This window comes from Pteropus medius, unplaced genomic scaffold, assembly GCF_902729225.1.
Source record: "Pteropus medius unplaced genomic scaffold, Ma_sr-lr_union100, whole genome shotgun sequence".
Taxonomy (NCBI): Eukaryota; Metazoa; Chordata; class Mammalia; order Chiroptera; family Pteropodidae; genus Pteropus; species Pteropus medius.
In genome coordinates this window covers 6,323,962-6,344,436 of record NW_024342647.1, presented here as the reverse complement: position 1 = coordinate 6,344,436, position 20,475 = coordinate 6,323,962, and the positions used below count along the sequence as shown (strand labels likewise).

Sequence of the window (20,475 nt, the reverse complement as noted above, 5' to 3'; positions counted from 1 at the left end):
ACAGGGGCCAGAAGTAATCACTCGTTCTTTCTATGTGTCAGACACTGTCTTATCACATATATTAACTTATTTAATCCTCAGCACTACTCTACAAATAGATGCTATTCTTATTTCCATTTTACGGGCAAAGAAACTAAGGCACAGAGAGGTTAAGTCACTTGTCTCAGGTTGCACAGCTAGGAAGTGGCAGAGCTGGGATTTGAATCCAAGGAATCTGCCTCTTTTGCATACCGAATGCAGCCTTATTGTCAATCATGCAGGGAGGACTGACGGAGTGGTTTCTTACCCCCAACTAGTGTATAGGTCCTGGGCCCTGCAGCCTTGTAAAAAGGAAACGAGATGGCACAGGTCATGCAGTCAGTCCAGACCTGATATCCAAACGCCGTACAGGGATTTGGGATAATTATGCTCCTCCTGGCTGAATTTCAAGTGGTTTTAAATTTTCCCCTGAACCAGATGTCCGGAGCGGTCGGCCTGGGAAAAAGGAGATTAAGAGGCATTCCTCTGACTCAGCTGGGCCCCTCCCAGAGTCATGCCCTGGGTCTCTGCAAGTGGACTAGGCCCATTGACAGCCAGATTCCACCTTGACCCTGAGCACATTTCCTCCTGCCCCCAGAAGCCAGATTAGCTGCAGGGTGAGCCGCACTGGCCCAGGCTCTGCTTCCCCCTCCAGATGTGAGGCTCGGGCCCCGCCTCATCTCACTGGGCTCTCCCTAGACGTCTCCACAACCCCTTCCCAGCAGCGGCTGGAAGAATGCATCTTCTGCTTGAGGAAACCCAGGCTCCCAACCACATCAAAGTTCCTGGGGCTGAGAGGGAAGTTTCAGGAACACAAGCCCCTCCCCTAGCTAGGTTTGGCAGGAATTCAAAACCTGTGGGATCTGCCCCCTGAGTCCTCTACCTAACAGGCTACCTTAGGCCACTTTACAGAAGGGGTAGCTGAGAATGGTGGGGGAACCCAGAGAGCCATTCATTGTGTTGCTAAAAAGCTCAGTTCTGGGCAGCCCCTAACCCCGATCCTACCCCGGCCATTCCTGGCTTGCTCTGTGGCCTTATTGCTCTCTGGGCCATAGTTTCCCCACGTGTGCCATGGGGAATGGGCGGCCTGCTTTTCTGCCCATGTACAGATGGGCCCTGCTGCCCACTCTACCCCAACTCTCCGACTTCCCGGCTCTGGGATACATGAGCACTAAGGGGTCAAGGCCCTCTGCTCTTGGTAGAGCTGCTGACAGGGTCTGGGTCCATGGGCCCCAGGTGGAAGAGTGCGGTGCTCAAACAGGTATAGGAGTAAGTCTCAGCCTTCCTGATTACCAGCTCTGGAATCTCACTCCAGCTTCTTAACCTCCCTAAGGCTTGGTGGGTGACACAGAAAGAAGTTGTAAAGATCCAGAATTTGAACCCAAGTCAGCTGGATGCCCAATTTTTCACCTCTACCTACCAGCCACTGTTTATCAGAGAGAGAGCGAGCTCCCCATCGTAGTGAGTGTGCAGGTCAGGGCCTACAGGAGACTGCCAGGAAGTCTGCGTGCTGGGGCAGGGTATTGGGGAAGACAGAGACTCCACTTTCCCTCCACTGTCCGCTTCGAGGGAGTCAGGAAGATTCTGAGATTCAAGTGCCTAACACTGGACTACGCTCCTGTGAGTGGGGCTTAGAGCTCAGCAGACCTGGCCTTGAACCCTGACTTCTCCTCTTTGAGCCTCTGCTTCTTCCTGTAAAATGGGTCAACAACAGTATCAGCCATGGGGATTAAATCCCTTCACCTGTGCCTCACACCAGGTCAGTGCTTGATAGGCAGCAGTGCGTAGGATGTGCTTGGCATGGGCTCATTCCCTCTCCATCATCCGTCCCCTTTTCACAATAGCTGCGATTGGCCAGATTTTCTGTCCCCGGCAGAGGCTCCTCCCCACCAAGCCTCAGCTGTGACTGGGGAGTGGCTCCAAGACAACAGACATGTGGCTCTGTTAAAAACCCAGGCCTGCATCCAGTGGGATGGGTCAGCCTGTGTTCATTTGGGGAAGAGGGGCCAGGACTGGGGGACCTGGAGGACACAGGACAAGCTGCAGAGTGGACCAGAGCAAGGGTGTGTGTGTGTGTGTGCTGGCCCTCGCTCCTCTCCCTGCATGGTGCAGCTGGGGAGGGAGGGCGGCCGAGGCCCCATTGCCACCTCCTTCCTCCAGACAGCAAAGCTTGGCCCTATTTCTCCCAAGCCAGCCCCAGTTTCCTGAACTCTGGTGATCCCAAGGGACAGCAGAGTCCCCCGCCCCCTCAGGCAACTGGTGTCTTGTCCAACACCCTGCCCAGTGCAGAGGCTTCCTGGCAGGCTTTTCTAGGTCCTGACCTGCACACCTGCTGTGTTGAGGAGCTCACTCTCATACAGATAAACAGTGACAGGTACTGGTGGTAAAAAATCGGCATCTGGCTGATTTGGATTCAAATTCTGGCTCCTCCACTTATTAGCCATGTGACCACAGGCTATTTCCTTATTTGAGAAATGATGATAATAGCTTTCACTATTGTTGCTGCTACTGTTGCTATTGTTTTGTTGTTGCTCTTATTATATAGATCATATAACCTTTCCCCAAGAAAGGCTTTGATTCCTAGAATAAACAGGGTGCTGTGTGATTCCAGCCAAGCCCTTGACATCTCTGGGCCTCTACACCTCTCTCACAGCTCTCCTTATCCAGGGAAGTTTATGCCTCAGCTAGAGACAGAGGCCAGTGGCCAGAAGCCATCTCTCAGAAAGGCCCAGGTGCTCACCCATCAGCTCAACCTCTGTCCTGGTCCCATGATCCAGGATGTCCCCACCCTAATCTGTCTTCCTCTCCATCAGGCCCCCGTCCATGAATCAGAGATGTTAAGTCTAACACATGGTCTGACAGCATCCACCTGAAACTGAGGCCCAGAGAGGGAAAGGGACTTTCCTTGGGTCACACAGCAAGCTGGCAGCGAAACCAGAACTTGCACCCATACCCTCTAATCAAACTCCATCTAGAACCTGTGAAAACTCTCAGCTGGCTCTACATAGCATGATTTAAGCTGCTTATTCTGAAGAAGGAGCTGAGTCCAGATTTGCTGAGCCATCCCTTTGTCCCCACCCTTGGGGGGACCGCAGCCTCCTCTGGCAGAGCCACATTTTATTAAGCGCTTACCATATAGATCAGGTTCTGAGCTGCCCGTGGGTATTATTTCCTGCCTTGAGGCCGAGATTTCTCATCCCCATTTCTGAGATGAGAGAAGTGAGGCTCAGTGAGGAGCAGTCACGTGCCCCTGGGGCACAACATTTCCTGAGCACCACGGTGCCTGGTGCTGGACTCCACTGGGCTCCAGGCCTGGAGACGCTGGGAACAGACGCCCAGCTGAACTGGCTGTAGCCCCTTGGTCTCCAGTCTTCATTTCTTTAATCAGTGAGGCACTATTTAAGGCTATAGTGTGGACTTGAAGCATCCAGAGTCCCAGGCAGCTGATAAGAGGAATTCCCACTTTTATGCCTCGATTATTAATAAGTGATTTTTCCTTGTTGTTTTCACATCCCTCATCCTCCCTCCACTCAGGCACGTCCCTGGCCCCGTTTTGTCGCCTTGCTCCTGGGCCGGGTGGGCCAGCCTCCGTCAAGGGATCCTCTTTGTCTCCACAACACAGCACCTCTGACCCCTACAGACCAGACTGTTCTCCTTTTCCAGGGGACCCTATCCACCCCACAGAGGGGAAACATGGGCCGGTGGGGAGAGCCCTGGAGGGCAGACCAGCTGCTAATGTGCTAAGACACCTTAGACGAGTCACTGCCCTTGCCTTGGCCCCAGTGTTGCCACCTGTGCAGTGCGGGAAGGGGGGATTCCATCTGCCCCGGGGGCCTCCCAGCTTTCAAAAGATCAAGAAGCCTGTCTCGAGGGTCAGACCTGAGCCCAGAACTCCAGGGAACAGCTGCCTGACCCCTGGCCTGTTCCTGCCCGCTCCTGGCTTGAGCTAGGCCAGATTGGCTTGCACGCCAGGCTGGAGAGGGGCCTGTTCCACACATCTGGCCACATGTGGATCCTCCCCAGGTCCTGCTCTGTCAGTTTCTCCAAGGGCTGTGCTCCATACAACTGTTTCTGCCCAAATGTGCTCTGGAAAGAACATGCAACAGGAAAGTCTGCAGACCTGGCTGCGGCCATGTGTCTCTCTGCTCTGGCCCTCAGTCTCCACGTCTGTGAAATGGGTTGGCCGGCTGATCCCCAAGGTCTCTCTAAATGGGTTTAGATGCACCACCAGCCCCATTCCGGAATGGCAGGGCCTCTAGCCGTGTCCACCCTTGCGAGCCCTCTGCAGAGCCATCACTGCAGGCACATTGCACAGGGGCGACCCACCTCGGGGTGGGAATTCATGGGAAGTAGGAGGAGGAAGGGAGCCCTGGGCTCATACAGGGACAGGCCCAAGGCTCTGGGCAGCCCTGTCCTCCTGGTTCCCAGCCCGAGGGAGACCCCTGCTGTCCACTGTGCTAGTCCCTTTTTCCTGTTCCAGGGCCCCCGAGGACCAGATGGACCAGCTGGGGAGCAGGGGTCCCGGGGCCTGAAGGTATGGATCGCCGTGACTTGTCCTTTCTATCACCTCCCATGCTGGGTCAGGCATCCAGGAAGCAGGGCTCACACCCTCCTCCACAGGAGGCCCCCTTGAAGACAGTCACGAGTCTCCAAAAGGCTGTAGGGTAGTTCCTGAGAGCTCATGGGGCCACCCCTTCTGGCCTCCCCTCTACCTGCAAGCCCCGAGCATGGGGCTGGGGAAGGGAGAAAGAGATTTGAGACAGAGTGAAAGTAAGAGAAAGCATGTGAATGAGAAAGAGCATGGAAGCCTGAGAGTGGGGAAGAGGCCTCTGGCCCGTCACTGGGACTCCCAAACTCCTCCAGGGACCCTGAGGGCCGAGGCTGCTCCTGTTTCCATCAGGGGCACGGGGTCCTTGGTTTTCCACCCAGAGCGCCCGGTGACGATGGCGAGCCACTCCCTCTGCTGGGCCTTAGTTTTCCCACCTGCACACTGGAGGAGGGGTGGATGCTGTGATCCCGCGGTTCCTCGTCTCTCCCATGGGACAGGGGCCCCCTTTCCTTGAAGGGGCCTCCCAAGCACCCGGCCCACCTCAGAGTGCTTTGCTTCCTGCAGGGCCCTCCAGGACCACAGGGCAGACCCGGCCAGCCTGGGCAGCAGGTACGTCAGGCCACGGCTGCCAGCCCCCCGCCCGCTCCCTGCCTTGTGGCATGTGCCTCTAATGAACCCAAATGTGCTTCCAGGGTGTGGCTGGCGAGCGAGGGCACTCGGGCACACGAGGCTTTCCCGTAAGTAGCCCTGGTTCTTAAACTTCTGTGGGGCCATGTGGGGGAGATAAGAGCCCTTTTAGCCAAATTCCCATCCTGCTGTGGAAACCCCAAAGGTTCCAGTTGCCCACTCCCTTTGCCGAAGATCCTCCAGCACGTCTCTTCCCCTGGGACTCAGTCTTCCCGTCAGAGGATGGGGGTAGGACCCTCATATGCTATGATGGCTTGACTGAGGCCAAGGGGACAGGACAGGCGGTGGGGAGGAGACCATGGAGGGACTAAGGTCACCTTTGTCTCTGCAGGGCATCCCGGGTCCTTCCGGCCCGCCAGGCACCAAGGGCCTCCCAGGAGAACCGGTAAGTGCCTTTTCCCTCCTCCCTCTTTGCCTCTTTGTCCTGGCAGGCTGGTCTCAGATAGGCCGCCCACCTCGGGGTGTGGGCCGGGGCGTCACACAAGGAGAGAGGCTGGAGAGCGACTATGCTGGGGCTGATGGGACAGGCCGTGGAGGGTGCAGCGAGCCCTGGCAGGGGAGCTCTGGAGCTCCGGCTTGAGTCTAAGTATTCTTGCCCTCCAGCCTCAGTTTTCTGGCCGGTAAAATGGGAATAATGGCCCCACCTTGATATCCTGTCATGAAGAGTAAATGAGAAAGTGTTCAGCGTGCTTGGTGCAGTGAAAAGTGGAGGGAGAAGTGTTGGAGGAAGGGAGGGAGGGAAGATGAGAGTAAATTAATAAGCCGACTGGGAATGGCAGAGCCCAGCATGGCTGGAGGAGAGAGAGCCGGACATGGAGTTGGGGAGGGCGGGAGGAGGCCCTGCTTTGGGGAGAGCTTTATCCCAAGGGCAACAGGAGCCACTGAGGGGTTCAAAACAGAGGGACCCTTTAGAAACTTGAATCTGGGGGACAGCCCAAGTATCCGGGAGACCCGTGAGGAGGCTGTGGAGTGGCGCTGCTGGAGATGGAGAGGAGAGGCCAGTCTCTAGGGACTCCGGAGGAGGAGTCCCCAGCGGGACCAGGGGGAGTGCCGGAGGCTCCTGCCTGCTGGGCCGTGCAGCTCCACATCTTCAGGCCCAGCAGATGCCCTTTAGAAGAGTGGCTTGATGTGGGGTGGGGGCAGGGTTTCCAGGGGTGGATCCACAGTGGAGGGGCATCTTGGCAGAGGGAACAGACTGAGCAAGGCTGCCGAGCTGGAAGGTTTCTGAACAGGGGAGGACCCTGCTTGGTGTTCGGTAGGTGAATAGGAACGCGTGCAGATGGATTGGAGAGGATGTGCTGGAGACACCAGGACCCTCGGCATGGCCGGGTTGGGGGTGCGGGCTGCAGAGTCCCAGGATTTGTAGGTGATTGCCCTCACCTACCCCTCTGGATGCATTATCAAGTCTCAGATCTCAGACCGAGAAGGTCCAGGCTGTCTTCTCCCAACTGTCTGTGTGTCTGTCTGTCTTCCAGGGCCCCCAGGGACCCCAGGGACCAATTGGCCCTCCAGGAGAAATGGGACCCAACGTAAGTGCTGAGGGACGCTTGTTTGTCCCATGATGCTGCTGGGAAGGTATCAGCCCCTCTTAGCTGGCTTCTTTAGGGGGTCCCTGTCATGCCCTGGGCAGGTGGTCGTGTCTTGTGCTGCAGACAGAAGGGTAGGCACCTGGCAGAGAGGATAGATGTACCCTAATAACATAGGGCGAGGAGCTGGGCTCCCTGTCCCAGTGACAGTAGGTGGAATGCAGGGATGCCAGGACCTTAAGGAGAGTTGACAGTGTCTCGTTTTTGGCACCAGGGAAAGCAGCAATGCCCCTGCTCCTACCCTGCTGGGCCTTCAACCCAGCCCAGGTGTGACTGCAGAACCTGACCTCTTACGGTCACGTATTGAGGAGCTTGGAAGGGCCCTCAGATACCCCTGCGTTATCCAGAGGAGAAAACCGAGTCCCAGGGTTTATGCAAGGGCTGCAGCCATGGCGATGGTGATAACTCAGGACCCCTTCCTGCCATTGTCCTCCTGGCCCGGCCGCAAAGAAAAGGGCTGGAATCACTCAGCCCTGAACACAGCATCCACTGGCTTCCTCCCCTGGCCTTATGTGAATCACGAAATTTTCCTCTTCATGCTTGCCAAGGGGCTCCTAATGTGGTAAACCACACTCATGGGGAGGAGGGAGAAAGCTCCAGCAGCCTCTACGGAGACCCAAGGCTCAGCAGCCTGGGCCCAATTACCCACCTTCCCCTCATCTCAGCTCCAAGCTCCAAGACAGCTCTGTGTCTCTCATGCAGTGTGACCTTGGATACATCCCTTGTCCTCTCTGAGCCTGCCCTTACATTCAGGGGCCAGCCTCTGGTCCAGGGACCAATAGCGTTTTCTTACAGGGGCCGCCGGGTGCAGTGGGAGAACCGGGCCTTCCTGGGGAAGCCGGGATGAAGGTAAGGTGGGATGAAGGAAGAGCAAAATGACTTGCTGAAAGCAGCTCCCAGCTGGCGGCCACGTCCGCCCCCACCCTCCCACCCCTCTGCGCCCGGACAAGAAACAAGCTTTTTTTGTGCCCAAGATAATGGGTTCTCTGTGCACCTGGTGGGGAGTGGGTCCAGGCCATGGCCACAGCAGTGGGCCCAGCCGGCCCAGAGCCCCCACCCCTGCCCCCAACCCAGCAATGTTTTCTCTGGCACCTGCCCCTGCCCCTGCCCCCACACTAGGTCGGCAATACCCTCAGCCTCCCATGATACCATCTGCATTTCAGCACCCGTGCCCCTCATTACCTGCCAGGAAACAGGCGCCCGTTGATACATGGGCTCTGGGGAGAGCACCCCCCTCCCTACTGTTGGAAGAGGATGCTGCTCTCGATGCAGGGCCCCGGAGCTGATGAGTGATGCTGGTGGCCTGAGGGCATTGTTGAGGCAAGGCCTGGGGGAGCCCTCGAGAGGCTATGGGACTTACGGCAGATCACCCCTCACCTGTACCTGAGTCTCAGCTTTTCAGAGGGAATTGGACCAGGCCTGAGACTAACAGTCTTGGCTTAGTTCCAGGATCCTGTGCTCGAACAATGCCCCACCTGTAAAACGGATAGAAGTGGGACTGTGGGTCGGGGCGGAGCTGGGAGTTCAGAGCTCCGTCTCCTCCTCATGCCCCAGATGCCATCATGGAGGGAGTATAATTTTCAAATCCCAGCAGGAGGAAGACATTTTGGGTCTCTTGGTGGGGAAGGAAGGTGTGTGTGGCAGTGATTCTGGCTCATTTAGGGCCTCTTCATTGTTGGGTTTCTCGCCAAGGTTTTTAGGACGCGTAAAGGAGGTGGCCAGCCAGAGTTGCCATCTCTGCACCTGATACTCTCTGGAGCCAGACTACCTGGGCTTGCATCCTGAACTTGTCACTTATTAGCCACGAACTTGAGCTAGTTATTTAACCACGCAGCCCCTCAGTTTCTTTATGAAAGAAAATACCCATCTTGGTAGGGCTTTTGTGAGAATTAAATGTGTGCAATAAAAAGGTACAGTGACCCTTGAGCAACATGGGTTGGAACTGTGCGTGTTCATTTACACGTGGGTTTTTTTCAGTTGACTGGCACAGTTCCACTGGGCGTTGTTCAAAGTTCAACTCCATGGCTGGGAATCCACACATGCTGGCTATTGATTGTAGTTATGTGCAGATTTTGACTGCGCCCCTAACCACCTCCCCTCCCCGATCCTGTGTTGTTCAAGGGTCACCTGCGTTTAGAACAGCGCTATGTAAACGCAAACTATGATGATGGTGGTGGCGGGGATGCCAGCATGGCCAGGGCTGACCTAGGAGAGGGGCTCTGGCTGGTGTTTTATAATTCTCTTCGGTTTTGGGGAAGAAGGAGCTGGCCAGCTCCCCCACTGCTCCCCCCACCCCAAATCAGAGCTGATGGTGAGGGCTAGGGCCAGCCCTACCCACCTTCCCATGGATTTGTGTTTGGTTTCTCCTAGGGTGACCTTGGGCCTCTGGGCACCCTTGGGGAGCAGGGCCTCATTGGGCAGCGGGTAAGTCACAACAAATTCATTCTCCCTGGAAAGCAACCCCCAGGGGTATTCGGGTGGAGAGAAGGGCTTAACTCCACCTCCCCGAGTCTCAGTTTCCTCGCCTGCAGAAATAGTCTCTTGGCGGTTCAGCATTTCCACAGTGTAGAGGAGGTACTCTTCGAAGAAAAGCATTCTTTGGTCGAAATGTGTGGGACTCACTGCATGCTCGGTGTTCCCTCTGACACACTAGCAGTAGCATTTTTCAAGTCTCTGAGAAGGCCTGCAACCAACAAATTGGTTCGTTTAGGATTAATCCAGGATCTCCAAACTTATTTGGCCTCCCAGTGCTTTTTTTGAAAAACACCCATCATCCTTGAAAACTGTTCCATGGAAGGTTATCTTCCCTTTTTCCACAAGAAATCTACAATGCTTGTCTTTCTCTAAGAAGCCCTGGCATGCCTCTGTGTCCACCTCTCTATGCTCTTGCCCTGTGATAAGGTCACTGCCTGAATGTGGACCCCTGGATGCTGTGAGAGATACAGAGCAGGCATCCTCTAGCATCTTACAGATGGGGAGGTGGGGCCCAAGAGCGAGGGGAAGTTAGTGTGGGTCTCATTTCCTGGGGCATCGAACCCCCAAGCCAAGTCTCATTTCTCTTCTTTCCTTTTTCCCAATATCTCATGTTACCCCCTGTCCAAAGGTAACAGAGACTCCACGAACTGAGTTAGGAGGGGAGGGGAAGGCCACAGGGCAAGAGAGGATGAGTGTAGAGCCTGAAGCCTTAACATGGCAAATCTCGTGTGTCAATGGAGATTGATAAGCATGGTCTTCTTGGAATGCCACGTTGAGAAGGGCCCAGAGGCTCCATCTAGGCTCAGTAGGAAAGCGAATGATGAGCCTACTGTGTACCCTGCACTGGGGACACAGCAGTGAGTAACAGAAGGCCTTGTCCTCGTGGAGCCACGTTGTAGTGGATCAACTAGTGGTGTCTGCCATAGGCACAAGATGGGCAACATGAGAAAACAAATGCAGGAGGGCTGAGTAGCTTGCTTGTGGTCAAACTACCAGTGGATGGGAAACCTGGTGGGGACCTTGAGGTCTGCCTGACGTCAAAGCCTTTCTCAGACACTAGGCCGCACTGCCTTCCAGTCCAGCCAGCCAGCCTGGACATAGGCGTCTAGGATGGCTCCATGACCAGACTTTCTAACTCGAGGCCTTGTGCTGCCCCCACTGCAGCCCACCCTGTGGACAGCAGGCTGTTTGGGGGCGCCTGCCTCCCCTTTCTGGGAGCTGAGTGGGTGACTCCCATTCATTCACTGATTCAGCCATCCACTGTGTATGCGCCAGGCGCTCCGGGACCACATTGCCTAGAGACCAGGGGTTGGTGTCCTACCCCAGGGAGGGGGAGGAAGTAAAACCATGTGGGGCTCACTCCCCAGTCATGTCTCCTTGTCTTTCCCCACCACCCTTTCCAGGGAGAGCCAGGCCTTGAGGGTGACAGTGGCCCTGCAGGGCCCGACGGGCTGAAGGTAAGTGTCCTTGTGGCGCAGGGTCTGGGGAGGAGGGGGTGTTCTGGATCTGCCTCCACCTGTGCCCCCACTTCCCTCCCATCTAAGACCTGGAAGTGCATGTTCCCAAGAAGCTCTGACAGCAGACCTCCGGCTGGCTTCCACTGAGAGCAGGGTGGGTGAGGATGAGCCCGTCCACTGCCCACTCCCCACCCTGCCTACTGTCCCTCACCCTGCTCAGGGGGTTTGGGAACCATCCCCTCCCTCTGCTCCCTGCTTCTCTTCTCCTGGAAACTACAGCTTCTCTTGGCCAAGAGTGGTACCTGCACATCCACTCTGTGTCAGGCCCAGAGCCAGCGCCTTTATTATTGATTATCTCCTAAACACCCTAAAAGATCAGGAAAATAATAATCACCACTCATGATCTGGAAGCCACTACTTATGGAGGACTAGTCACACATGTACCCGGTACTGTGCTAAGTCTTTTATATGAATCGCCTTAATCAACGCTACCGTGTAAGTTCTGTCTTTAGATAAGGAAATCAGACTCAGAGAGGTTAAGAAACTTGCCCAAGGACACACAGCTAGTAATTAGCTCACCAAAGACCCAAGCCTTGGCTCAGTCTCCACACCACATGCCTGTTCTGAAGGTGAAGAGACTGAGGCTCAGAGGGAGGCAGAGGTATATTCATCCAGCATCTGTTGCTATGAGCGGAGGATCCAAAACTCGAACCCCGGGCTCTCTGGCCTCAAAGCCCATGGGCCTAACCCAGACCTGCCATGTCCCAGAGATTCATCTGTCAGCTATGGATGCTGGAAACTTGAGGAGCTGGAGCTCCCCTAAAGCACAGAGGAGGCGGGCACTGCTCTGACTTACCAGCACCCGCTCCAGCTCAGGCCTTTCCCTGGCCTCCATCTCTGACACAAAAGCGGGCTTTCCCCAGAGCTGACCTGTCACACTGTATGTCAGCTCCCCAGCCCAGGGTCTCAAATACCATGTCCCAGGATTCTCCCTGTCATCTGTTTACTCTCCATGTGACCTCAGATAAGCACCCCTGTTCTGGGCCTGAGTTTCCCCATCCCCAGACCGCTACCTCCACTGCCCTGTCCCACAGTTGCTCCGGGTCAGGGGCTTCCCCCTCTCAGAGGAAGCCTGGTGACAGGCCTCTGGAGGGCTCTGCAGCTGCCTGCATTTTTCTTACAAAGGCAAGAGCGCCCCCTGTCGCCATCTGTCTGCCTTTCTACCTTCCAACCCTGCTGCATCCGAGAGTGTAACCTGAGCATCTGACAGCCCCTCCACACCTTTTGCCAAGTGTCTGCTCACTGTTTGGTGATGAGGAAGAACATTCTGGCTAAAATGCTTGTGTACTCACCCTGTTCTTGCACCATCTGCCTTAAGAGCTTTACATGAATTAACTCAAATGAAGAAACTGAGGCACGGCGTGGAGGCCCGCTCCCCTTCTGGGCAGCCACCTTTCTTCTCCTTGGAATCATGTCTCAGGTGGGATGGGAGGGGGGTCTTCGAGCCCACCTGTCGTGGTTCCTTGGCCCTGGCTGCTTCCTCTTTAAATTCCTCCAAAGCCAGTTTTCCCCCGGTCCCTGGGCCAAAGCAGTGGCACAGTGTGCAGCATTTTCCCTGGTCCTCGTGTGGAGCCCAGGAGAGAACCTGTTTTGTTTATGATGTTCGTTGAGAATCACCTGTATGGTGAAAACATGGCACGTGGTACTTTATAATTTGTAGAGTGTTTTTATGCTGATTATCTCCTCAGAGTTTGCCGACAATTAGCTGATGGAGGTGACTATGGCTGTGACTCTTAGTCACAGCTAACCTTTACTCAGTGCGTGTGCCAGATGTTGTGCTAAGCTGTTTACATGGAGTATCTCAGTCTTCGCAGTAACACTGTGGTGCTTATTTTATAAATGAGGAAACTTGTCCAGGGTCACACAGTTACTGAGAGGTGTCAGCGAGATTTGAACTTAGGCGGTGTAACCAGGCCTGAGGGAGAGGTATTGTCCCCTGAGCACAGAATCTTGGAATTAGAAAGAATCAGAACTTCGGGCTCTCACCCATGCCTTGCCACTGACTTACGTGTGGTGTTGGGAAGTCTCTGACTCTCTTTGGGCCTCAGTTTCCCCATCTATTAATTGAAAGAGTTGAGCTAGGCAGCCTATAAGACTCTTCTGAACATTGGCAGATATCCTAAGATTTGGGGATTCTCCAGGACCCCCCAGAGTCCATTTTGCATGGAATCCACAAGGACACCCACTCCAGCTATGTGGGAGCCCAGGAAGTGGGGGTCTGCAGGACCCAGCCTACAGCCCTTTGCTGAAAACCAGCCCAGCCACCACCTGGAACTGGCTGCCTGCCTCTGAGAGCTAGGAGAGCAGGTGGCCAGGGATGACAGGCCAGCAGGGGAATCCTGGAGCCAAGGGGATTTGTGAGAGGATCATCAGGGCCAGCCCCCTGTCTCCATGCCAGGCCCAGCTTAGAACCTGAGAATCTCAGTGGGAAGGGACCACAGAAACCAACCTGCTCGGCTCCTTCTTGGTGCCCAGATCTGCTCTGCAGCGGCCCGTGCCTCAGCTTGGAGCCTCCCTCTTTCCTCTGTGTCATCCCTGGACCTCTCCATTGGGAAGTTCTCCCCGGCTGAGCCGGAAACCGCCCTGCCACTCCTCTGCACCAGCCCCCTGCGCCCAGAGCCCAGACCCCATCAGGGCTGGCCTGCAGTGTGCACTCTCCGCAGTCCCGTTCCCATGCTCCGGCTTCCTGCCCTTTGAGCCTGCTCTTTCTCCAGGATGCACACCAGTTTATCAGTGTCCCTCGTAAAGTGTGGTGCCAGGAAACAAAACTAGCAAAGACATCCTGCTTCTTCAAGCCTGCTCCCCACGCACCCCTTCCTGGTACCCATGACTTTATACTCTGTCCCGAGGACCTCTCTGAGGTCATAGCTGAGCCACTTTTAGACTAGCTGCAGGTCCCGCCAGGCCTACCAGCCCTGATGAGGCGGCCTTCTGACAGACACCGCCCTGTCCCCCTGTGGCCACTGCCTATGCTGGTCTCCTGGCACCTGTACTACCTCCTGGGGCATGGCCTGGAAATGGCAAGTGGTATATAAATGCTAGCCACCATCCACTCGGCAGAGGGATGGTTCTGCAGCCAGTGAGAGTGACGTGTTCACAACAGAGTAAGGCATTAACAAAAAAATGATGGAAACTCGCAGTCTGATTAGATTATGCTTTTTTAAGCTTAGTTTGCTGCTAACTGGGTTCCTTACCTTGGAATAGTTGTTTCACTGCTCTGAGCTTAGTGCATAGCAACCGAAACGATTATCTCTTACTATTAATGCTGTGAAGTATTTTCGTGTGAGCAAAGGTTGACAGTATAATTCAGAGAAGTGGGAAAACTTATGAGGCAGAAATGGGTGAATTTTTTTTTTTATATAAAAATGTATTTCGGCCTATTACCATTCTAGTCCTCCCCGCGTGTCCTCATCGGAGAGAAATGGCCCTAGTCTCCTGAACCTGGCTCCTTGTGAACTCCGTGGGGTAGGCGTGGTCAGGGTCTTTCTTCTCTTCCCTGAGCCATCCCCTCCTGAGCCCAGGCTTGGACACTAGAAACTGTCATGTCGGGGATGTCCCCTGTGCCGGCGGAGCCATGCCAGCCTGATCTTTTCAGCAACTCACAGAACCATCAGGAAATCCAGGAGCTGGTTGGCTGCGGACATCTGAACGGAGCCCTGAGGTTTGGGCCCTCTGCTGCGGTTGGTGACTAATTTACTCTTTCTCTCTCTCTTCTCTTCATGCCCAGGGGGACAGGGGTGACCCAGGGCCTGATGGTGAGCATGGCGAGAAGGGCCAGGAGGGACTGATGGGCGAGGACGGGCCCCCTGGCCCCCCCGGCATCACTGGCGTCCGGGTGAGTGTGCATGGCTACGTGCCAGTACTTGGGGCTCCTGGGAGCGAATAACATTGTGCCTATTCAGACAGTTGGATGGGAGGCCTTTTGGTGGCAGCCATCTAAGGATCTTCTACTGTGTCCATCCTCCCTTGCCCAAGCCTCCCATGGCTTCTGAGTACCCTCAGAGTAAGATCACTGCCCTTAGCCTGGCTTCTGTGCCCTGCATGAACTTGGCCCCTGTTGACCTAGTCCTGCCCAACCCCCGCATTTGGCTACCCTGAATTTAGCAGGGAGAATTCAGCAGGAGGAACGCTAGCTCATTCTCCCATCAGTAACTTGTTGTATGACATTTCACTTGTCCTTGCCCTCTTTGGGTCTTGCCCTAGGTACGATGAAGGATTTGGAAGGAATGTGTATTGAAATAGCTTTGAGTTCCAGTGTTCCAGAAGCCCTTTCCTAGTGAGCTTTTGAGAATCATGACTGTGTGATGGGCAACAACATGTGGCAGAAGTAGTCCTGGACCCAGAGTCCAAAGAGTGAGGTCTGGCTTAATCACCCACTCTCGGTGCGACCTCGAACAAATCACTACCTCTCTCTGAGCCTTGGTTTTCTCATCTATGAAGAGTCAGTGAAACTTTGGCTAGGAAAGCACTTTATAAAATGCACCTGAAATACAACAGATCGCCTTTATGAATTTGGAGGAGGAAGTGACTGGAAGCTGATGGTGGCGGTTGTGGTGGTGGTCATGGTGGTGTTGGTCATGGCGGTCGTGGTGGTGGTCGTGATGATGCTGGTGGTGTTAACGGTGGAGATGGTTGGTGATGGCTGGTGGTGTCAGTGCTAATGACAAGGGCAGTGGCAGAGAGGTGATGATGATGGCTGTGAAGATGCACGTGGCTTGAGTGGTGGTGGTGGTAGCAGCCTCATGTCCGTGTTTTGCTGTCACTCCCGATTCTCATCTATTGGAACTAGAAAAAGGTTCACTGAGGCCAGACTGAGTGCCGGGTGACAGAGGTGGTGAGGACCCTGTATTTGAGTCTCTTTGGCATCAGGGCTGCAGGACAAGTGTCTCTCACTCCGAAGCCTGGAAACAGTGGAGAATTTAAAAATAGAATTTTATGAGCCATCAGGGCCTTTCCAGAAATACATCTATATGGATCGGGGCCAAGCGAAAGTCTTCCTTCTGGCCCCAGAGCCTCACCCCACTGGACGCACCCGCCCTTACTCGGGTTTTCCCACACCGGGGGCGGGGGTGGTGGGGTTGCTCCCAGCTGTGGAGGGCCCATCAGAACAGTGGCCGGCTGCCCACCCTGCCCCGGGGGAGACTCCGTCTCCCTGGCTTTGTGCCGAATACTTTGGCACTGACTCATTTCTCCTTCTCAAGAGGGATCAGCCATTGCAATCACCTCAGTCCACCAGCAAATTCCACCAGCTCCTATATCCTGATTTCACAACTCCCCAACTGGGACCAGCCTGGGCCACAGGGTACCCAGAAACTGAGGATCCATGTCTCATTTCTAACCTGGCTGGGTCACCTGCAGACAGCACCTTCATCTCACTGAGCCTGTTTCTTTAGCTCTAAAATGGGATAAATAATCTCTTCCTCTCAGCCCTATGCGGAGAATTGAATGAGATATGAGGAAGAGGGTAGACACAGCGCCTGGCCATGGTTGAGACTGTGACGATTGTTAGCATGACTAGAGGAGCCAGAGACCTTGAGATTGTCAAGTTCATTGCTGTCTGATAGACACAGAATATGAGCTTCGTGTACAATTTAAAATTTTTAATAGTCACATTTTAAATAGGTAAATAAAAACAGGTCAGATTAATTTTAGTAACATATTTTATTTAGCCCAGTATATCCAAAATACTAACATTTCAACATGTAATCAATATAAAAATTATTAAAAAAGTATTTTGCAGTTTTTGTACTAAGTCTTTGAAATATGGTGTGTAGTTTTCACTTATAGCACATCTCAGTTCAGATGCTTTCTATTGGAAAAACGTGATCTGTATTTAGATCTAATAAAATATATAGTTGGAAATGTAGATTTGTATCCCAAGTTGTTCCAATAACTGAATTTTCCAGTAACTGTTAAAAGTTTTCCAATAACTGAATTTTCATTTTTTAAATTTAATTTTAAGTGAATTAAAATGTAATCAGATTAAGAATTCACTTCTTCAGAATGGCCATATTTCAAGTGCTCAGTAGCCACATGTGGCTCGGGGCCACCATACTGAACAGCACAAGGCTAGTTCAAGACCTTCATGTTAGAGCTGGGGAGACTGAGGCAGAGAAAGGAAGGGACTTGTCCAGGGTCACATGAGGACTCAAATCACTAGGGTACAGAGCAGTCTGTGCTTGGTTCTTCCAGGGCCACTGCTCCTTCCTTCCAGAGGGCCCCAGGGTGGTCTGACTGGCACTTTCCTTTGAGAGAGTCATCTTCTCCAATACACTTTTGCCACGTTGTGTCTTTTGAGCAGGCTTTCTCCCTTGTTCTGAATCAAATCCGGCCTCCCTGTAAGTTCCATCTGCTGGCCAAACTCAGGGCAGCTGCTGATACTGCAGATAGGAATCGAGTCCATCTGGGTTAGTCCAGGCGTTTCCTTGTTCCTCTAGGATGCCCTTCGTGCCCATCCTTCCTCACAATTAGTCAGTGCCTCCTCTTCAAGTGTAATGCCTATTCCAAGATGGGACCATCACCTCCCTCATCCTACAGCATGTGCCTCTGTTAATACAGCCAAAGGGATTGAATCAAACCAGCTCTTCAGTGCCTTCCAAGAACATAGGCACCCTTTAGGTTTGGGCCTTGAAGGGACTCTCCCTTAGGGGCAGTTAAGATGTCCTTTTCAAGCCAGAAACGCTGCCAACCCAGTGTGGCCCAGGATCCCTCTCTTGCTCCCTCATCTCTCACACTCACACATGCACACTTACACACACTCAGTCACCCCACTGAACTGAGTTTCCCTGGCGACTGTGGAGACAAAGCTAGATTGGCTCCCCTTGGAGCAGGGCAGGGAGAGCAGCGTTTGGAGATGCCTTGGAGTCAGAGAGGGAACAGAGCTGCCTCTTAGAGGGAGTGTCCTAGATGCCCCAGTAGGAGAGTAGAGTAGAGTGACTGACATTCCAGAACAATGCTCACTATGAGGATCCCCTCCAGCCCCAGCCCCTGAGAAAGGGGGGGACGGCCATCAGTGGGATACAACTTCAGAGCTTGTCAGAAGTGACACCCAGCATTTCAGAGATGAGGGAGGATCCAGAATACCTTTTCTGCCTGCCTCATGTCACCAGTGGGTGCCCTGAGCCCTGGGCAGGGCCTCAGACAGATCCGCAATGGAATCAGGGCCCCGCCATGGACCAGCAGGAGCACTGCGCAAGCTGCTTCAACTTTGGGTATTTCAACTGTCACTTCTGTGGGAGGGGGTCTGAATCAGGCCTCAGGCTCAGGGTCGCTAGGAGGGTGGAATAGTGCATGGCACATGGAGAGAGCTCAGTGTAGAGAGCTGTCCCCATTGGGACAGCCTGGGTGCCTCACAGTAACCAGGAAAACAGCCATTTATCCAACACTTACTATGGGCCAAGCACCTTGTAAGTATGCTACTGTATCACCAGACTGAACCCTCAGCTCTGTGAGGCAAATGCAGCCAGTGTCTTCACTTTGCAGACAAAGACGCCAATCATAAGAAGTTAGGTCACACTCAAGGGCACTCGGATATTGACTGCAGAATCAGTTTTGAACCCAGGCAGTTCGCCTCTAGAGCTATCACTCTCACGCTGCGTGGACCTGCTCAACTGTCCCTCACTTCTCATCTTTCTCTCCTTCCTTCCTTCTCCCTCCAGGGTCCTGAAGGAAAACCAGGGAAGCAAGGCGAGAAGGGCCGGACCGGGGCCAAGGTAGGACCCCTCCTCCTGCCCCGACCCTCCTGTCTCCCTCTCCCTCGTCCCCGCCTCCCCCCCAGGGGCCTGGTGACAGCCTGTCTCTCCTCTTGCTGCAGGGTGCCAAGGGCTACCAAGGACAGCTGGGTGAAATGGGCGCCCCTGGAGACCCCGGACCCCCTGGCACCCCAGGCCCTAAAGGGTCCCGGGGCAGCCTGGGACCAACGGTGAGAACTCTCTGGGTGGGGTGGGTGGGGTCAGGCGTGGAGCAGAGGGGGCCGAAGGCAAAAAGGGAGGTACCACCCACCCCAGCTGTTGGCTGAACACCTGTGTGTCCGTTGTCCTAGCCACTTCTTTTGAATCACAGATCCCTTTGGGAACCCACAGAAGCTGCCGCCCCTCTTCTGGAAAAGTGCACAAGACACAAAGTGTTTCTTGCAATTTGAAGGAGTCGGGGTCTCTTGAAGACCCCAATTAACAAGCCCTGCTGTTGGGGTGGGGAAAGGGGACCAGACCCTTGGGCATGTTTTTAATTGAACAGGAGCTTTCCCTCTGGAAATAGATTCATGAGGATGAGGGTGAAGCTGCTGTATGTAGCTCCCTGTGTCACTCTAAGGGTGTCCCAGGCCATTGCTGGCCTGCCCCCAAGGGGTGTGACAGCTGTAGGGGGAAGGCGGCCCCAAGAGGAAGCAAGAGAGGGGACAGATGAGGGTGACGCGGGCTCTCTGAGCTGCCAGTATGTGCCGATAGAAAGCTGAGCTGGTCTGTGGCACTTGCTCGTTGCTGTGGTGGGAAGACTGCCACCAGGGCCGATTCAGGCTACCAGCATGACATCACTGAAGGGGAGGATGGGAGAAGCAGCGTAGGAGTACTACATGATCTAGTATTTCCGCCACACAGATTCAATAGATGTGATAACCTCCTGAGCATAGGTAATAACTAGTAAAATGTAAAATAATCAGGAAGAGTGTTTTAAATATTTGGCATCTTTGTTTTTGATATAATTGGTTTAAGTGTAAGTTCATATAATTTTCATTTTCTATAACCGTTCAATTGAACAACTGCCCCACAAAATCAGGGAAAATAGAGCCATCTGCTCTCATGAAGCACTGGAGCTGGGAGAAGAAAGGGCTGCGGGGAGGAGGGGAGCTCCAGAGGGCAGGGAGGGAGCCACCTGCTCTCCACCTCGCCCTCCAGCCTGGGTTCTGGTCGGAGTGGACGTGCCAGGCTGCTGGGCTGAACTGGGCTGGAGCTGGGTGGCGAGACTGTGCCTGAGTCTGCGCTGTGAGGCTGCATACCAACACGGGTCTCCCCTCACAGGGCTCTCCAGGACGGCTGGGGGCCCAAGGAGAACCGGGACTGGCTGGTTACGATGTAAGGAAATGTCACCTCCCCCTACCCCCCACCCCCTTGCCCGGAACTCTGTCCTGCAGGCCTGGGTCCTCTGCCCCTACCACCCACCAGCTGGGGACCCGCCCGCCGGCCATTGAGGATTTGTGGTCTCACCCGCCCCAGGGAACAGCTGGGCCCACAGACCAGGGTGGGGGTCGAGGGCCACTGGTGGCCAGGCGGGCGGTGGTGGTGGGGTGGAATGGACAGAGAGAGATATCCCTCTCTGTGCCTTCGGTGAGTCCTTCCTCCGATGGTGGGTGCCCCGCGTACCCCATCTCTGAGCTATACGACCTCGCTCTGTGGAAGGGGAGAGACGTAGCCTGTTTTTGTGTTTAAGCTGGGACGCTTGAGAGGGGGCGGAGCCAGACCCACATCACACGTCTGGGAGACCAGCCCTCAGAGAGGCACAGGGCTTGCTCAGAAGGAGAAACTGAGACTCGGGGAGGCTAACGAACATGTGTGCAAGGCCTGGCCGCGTGTTAAGTTAGCGGTGGGATCGTGTCTGAAAGAGATACAGCGAGGAGGGTGGAGGAGAGCGGGAGAGACTGGAACGGGGG

The 20,475-nt window shown here is 54.4% G+C and overlaps 1 protein-coding gene across 14 annotated transcripts in view; it reads left to right on the top strand.

Annotated features, from left to right (window-relative positions):
* COL27A1 (collagen type XXVII alpha 1 chain) overlaps nt 1-20,475 on the top strand; it is a 131,645-nt gene that overhangs the window by 89,132 nt on the left and 22,038 nt on the right. For 13 of the 14 annotated variants that reach the window (XR_005653718.1, XR_005653723.1, XR_005653720.1 and 10 more), the window contains exons 29-40: nt 4,499-4,552; nt 5,132-5,176; nt 5,260-5,304; nt 5,586-5,639; nt 6,730-6,783; nt 7,636-7,689; nt 9,211-9,264; nt 10,719-10,772; nt 14,560-14,667; nt 18,491-18,544; nt 18,646-18,753; nt 19,847-19,900. Coding sequence is in view for 7 of the 14 variants with exons in the window: in XM_039866818.1 (XP_039722752.1) it covers nt 4,499-4,552; nt 5,132-5,176; nt 5,260-5,304; nt 5,586-5,639; nt 6,730-6,783; nt 7,636-7,689; nt 9,211-9,264; nt 10,719-10,772; nt 14,560-14,667; nt 18,491-18,544; nt 18,646-18,753; nt 19,847-19,900 (738 nt within the window). In the remaining 7 variants the exon portion in view is untranslated. The remainder of the gene's footprint in view (nt 1-4,498; nt 4,553-5,131; nt 5,177-5,259; nt 5,305-5,585; nt 5,640-6,729; nt 6,784-7,635; nt 7,690-9,210; nt 9,265-10,718; nt 10,773-14,559; nt 14,668-18,490; nt 18,545-18,645; nt 18,754-19,846; nt 19,901-20,475) is intronic. The other variant, XM_039866815.1, reaches the window with a different exon arrangement.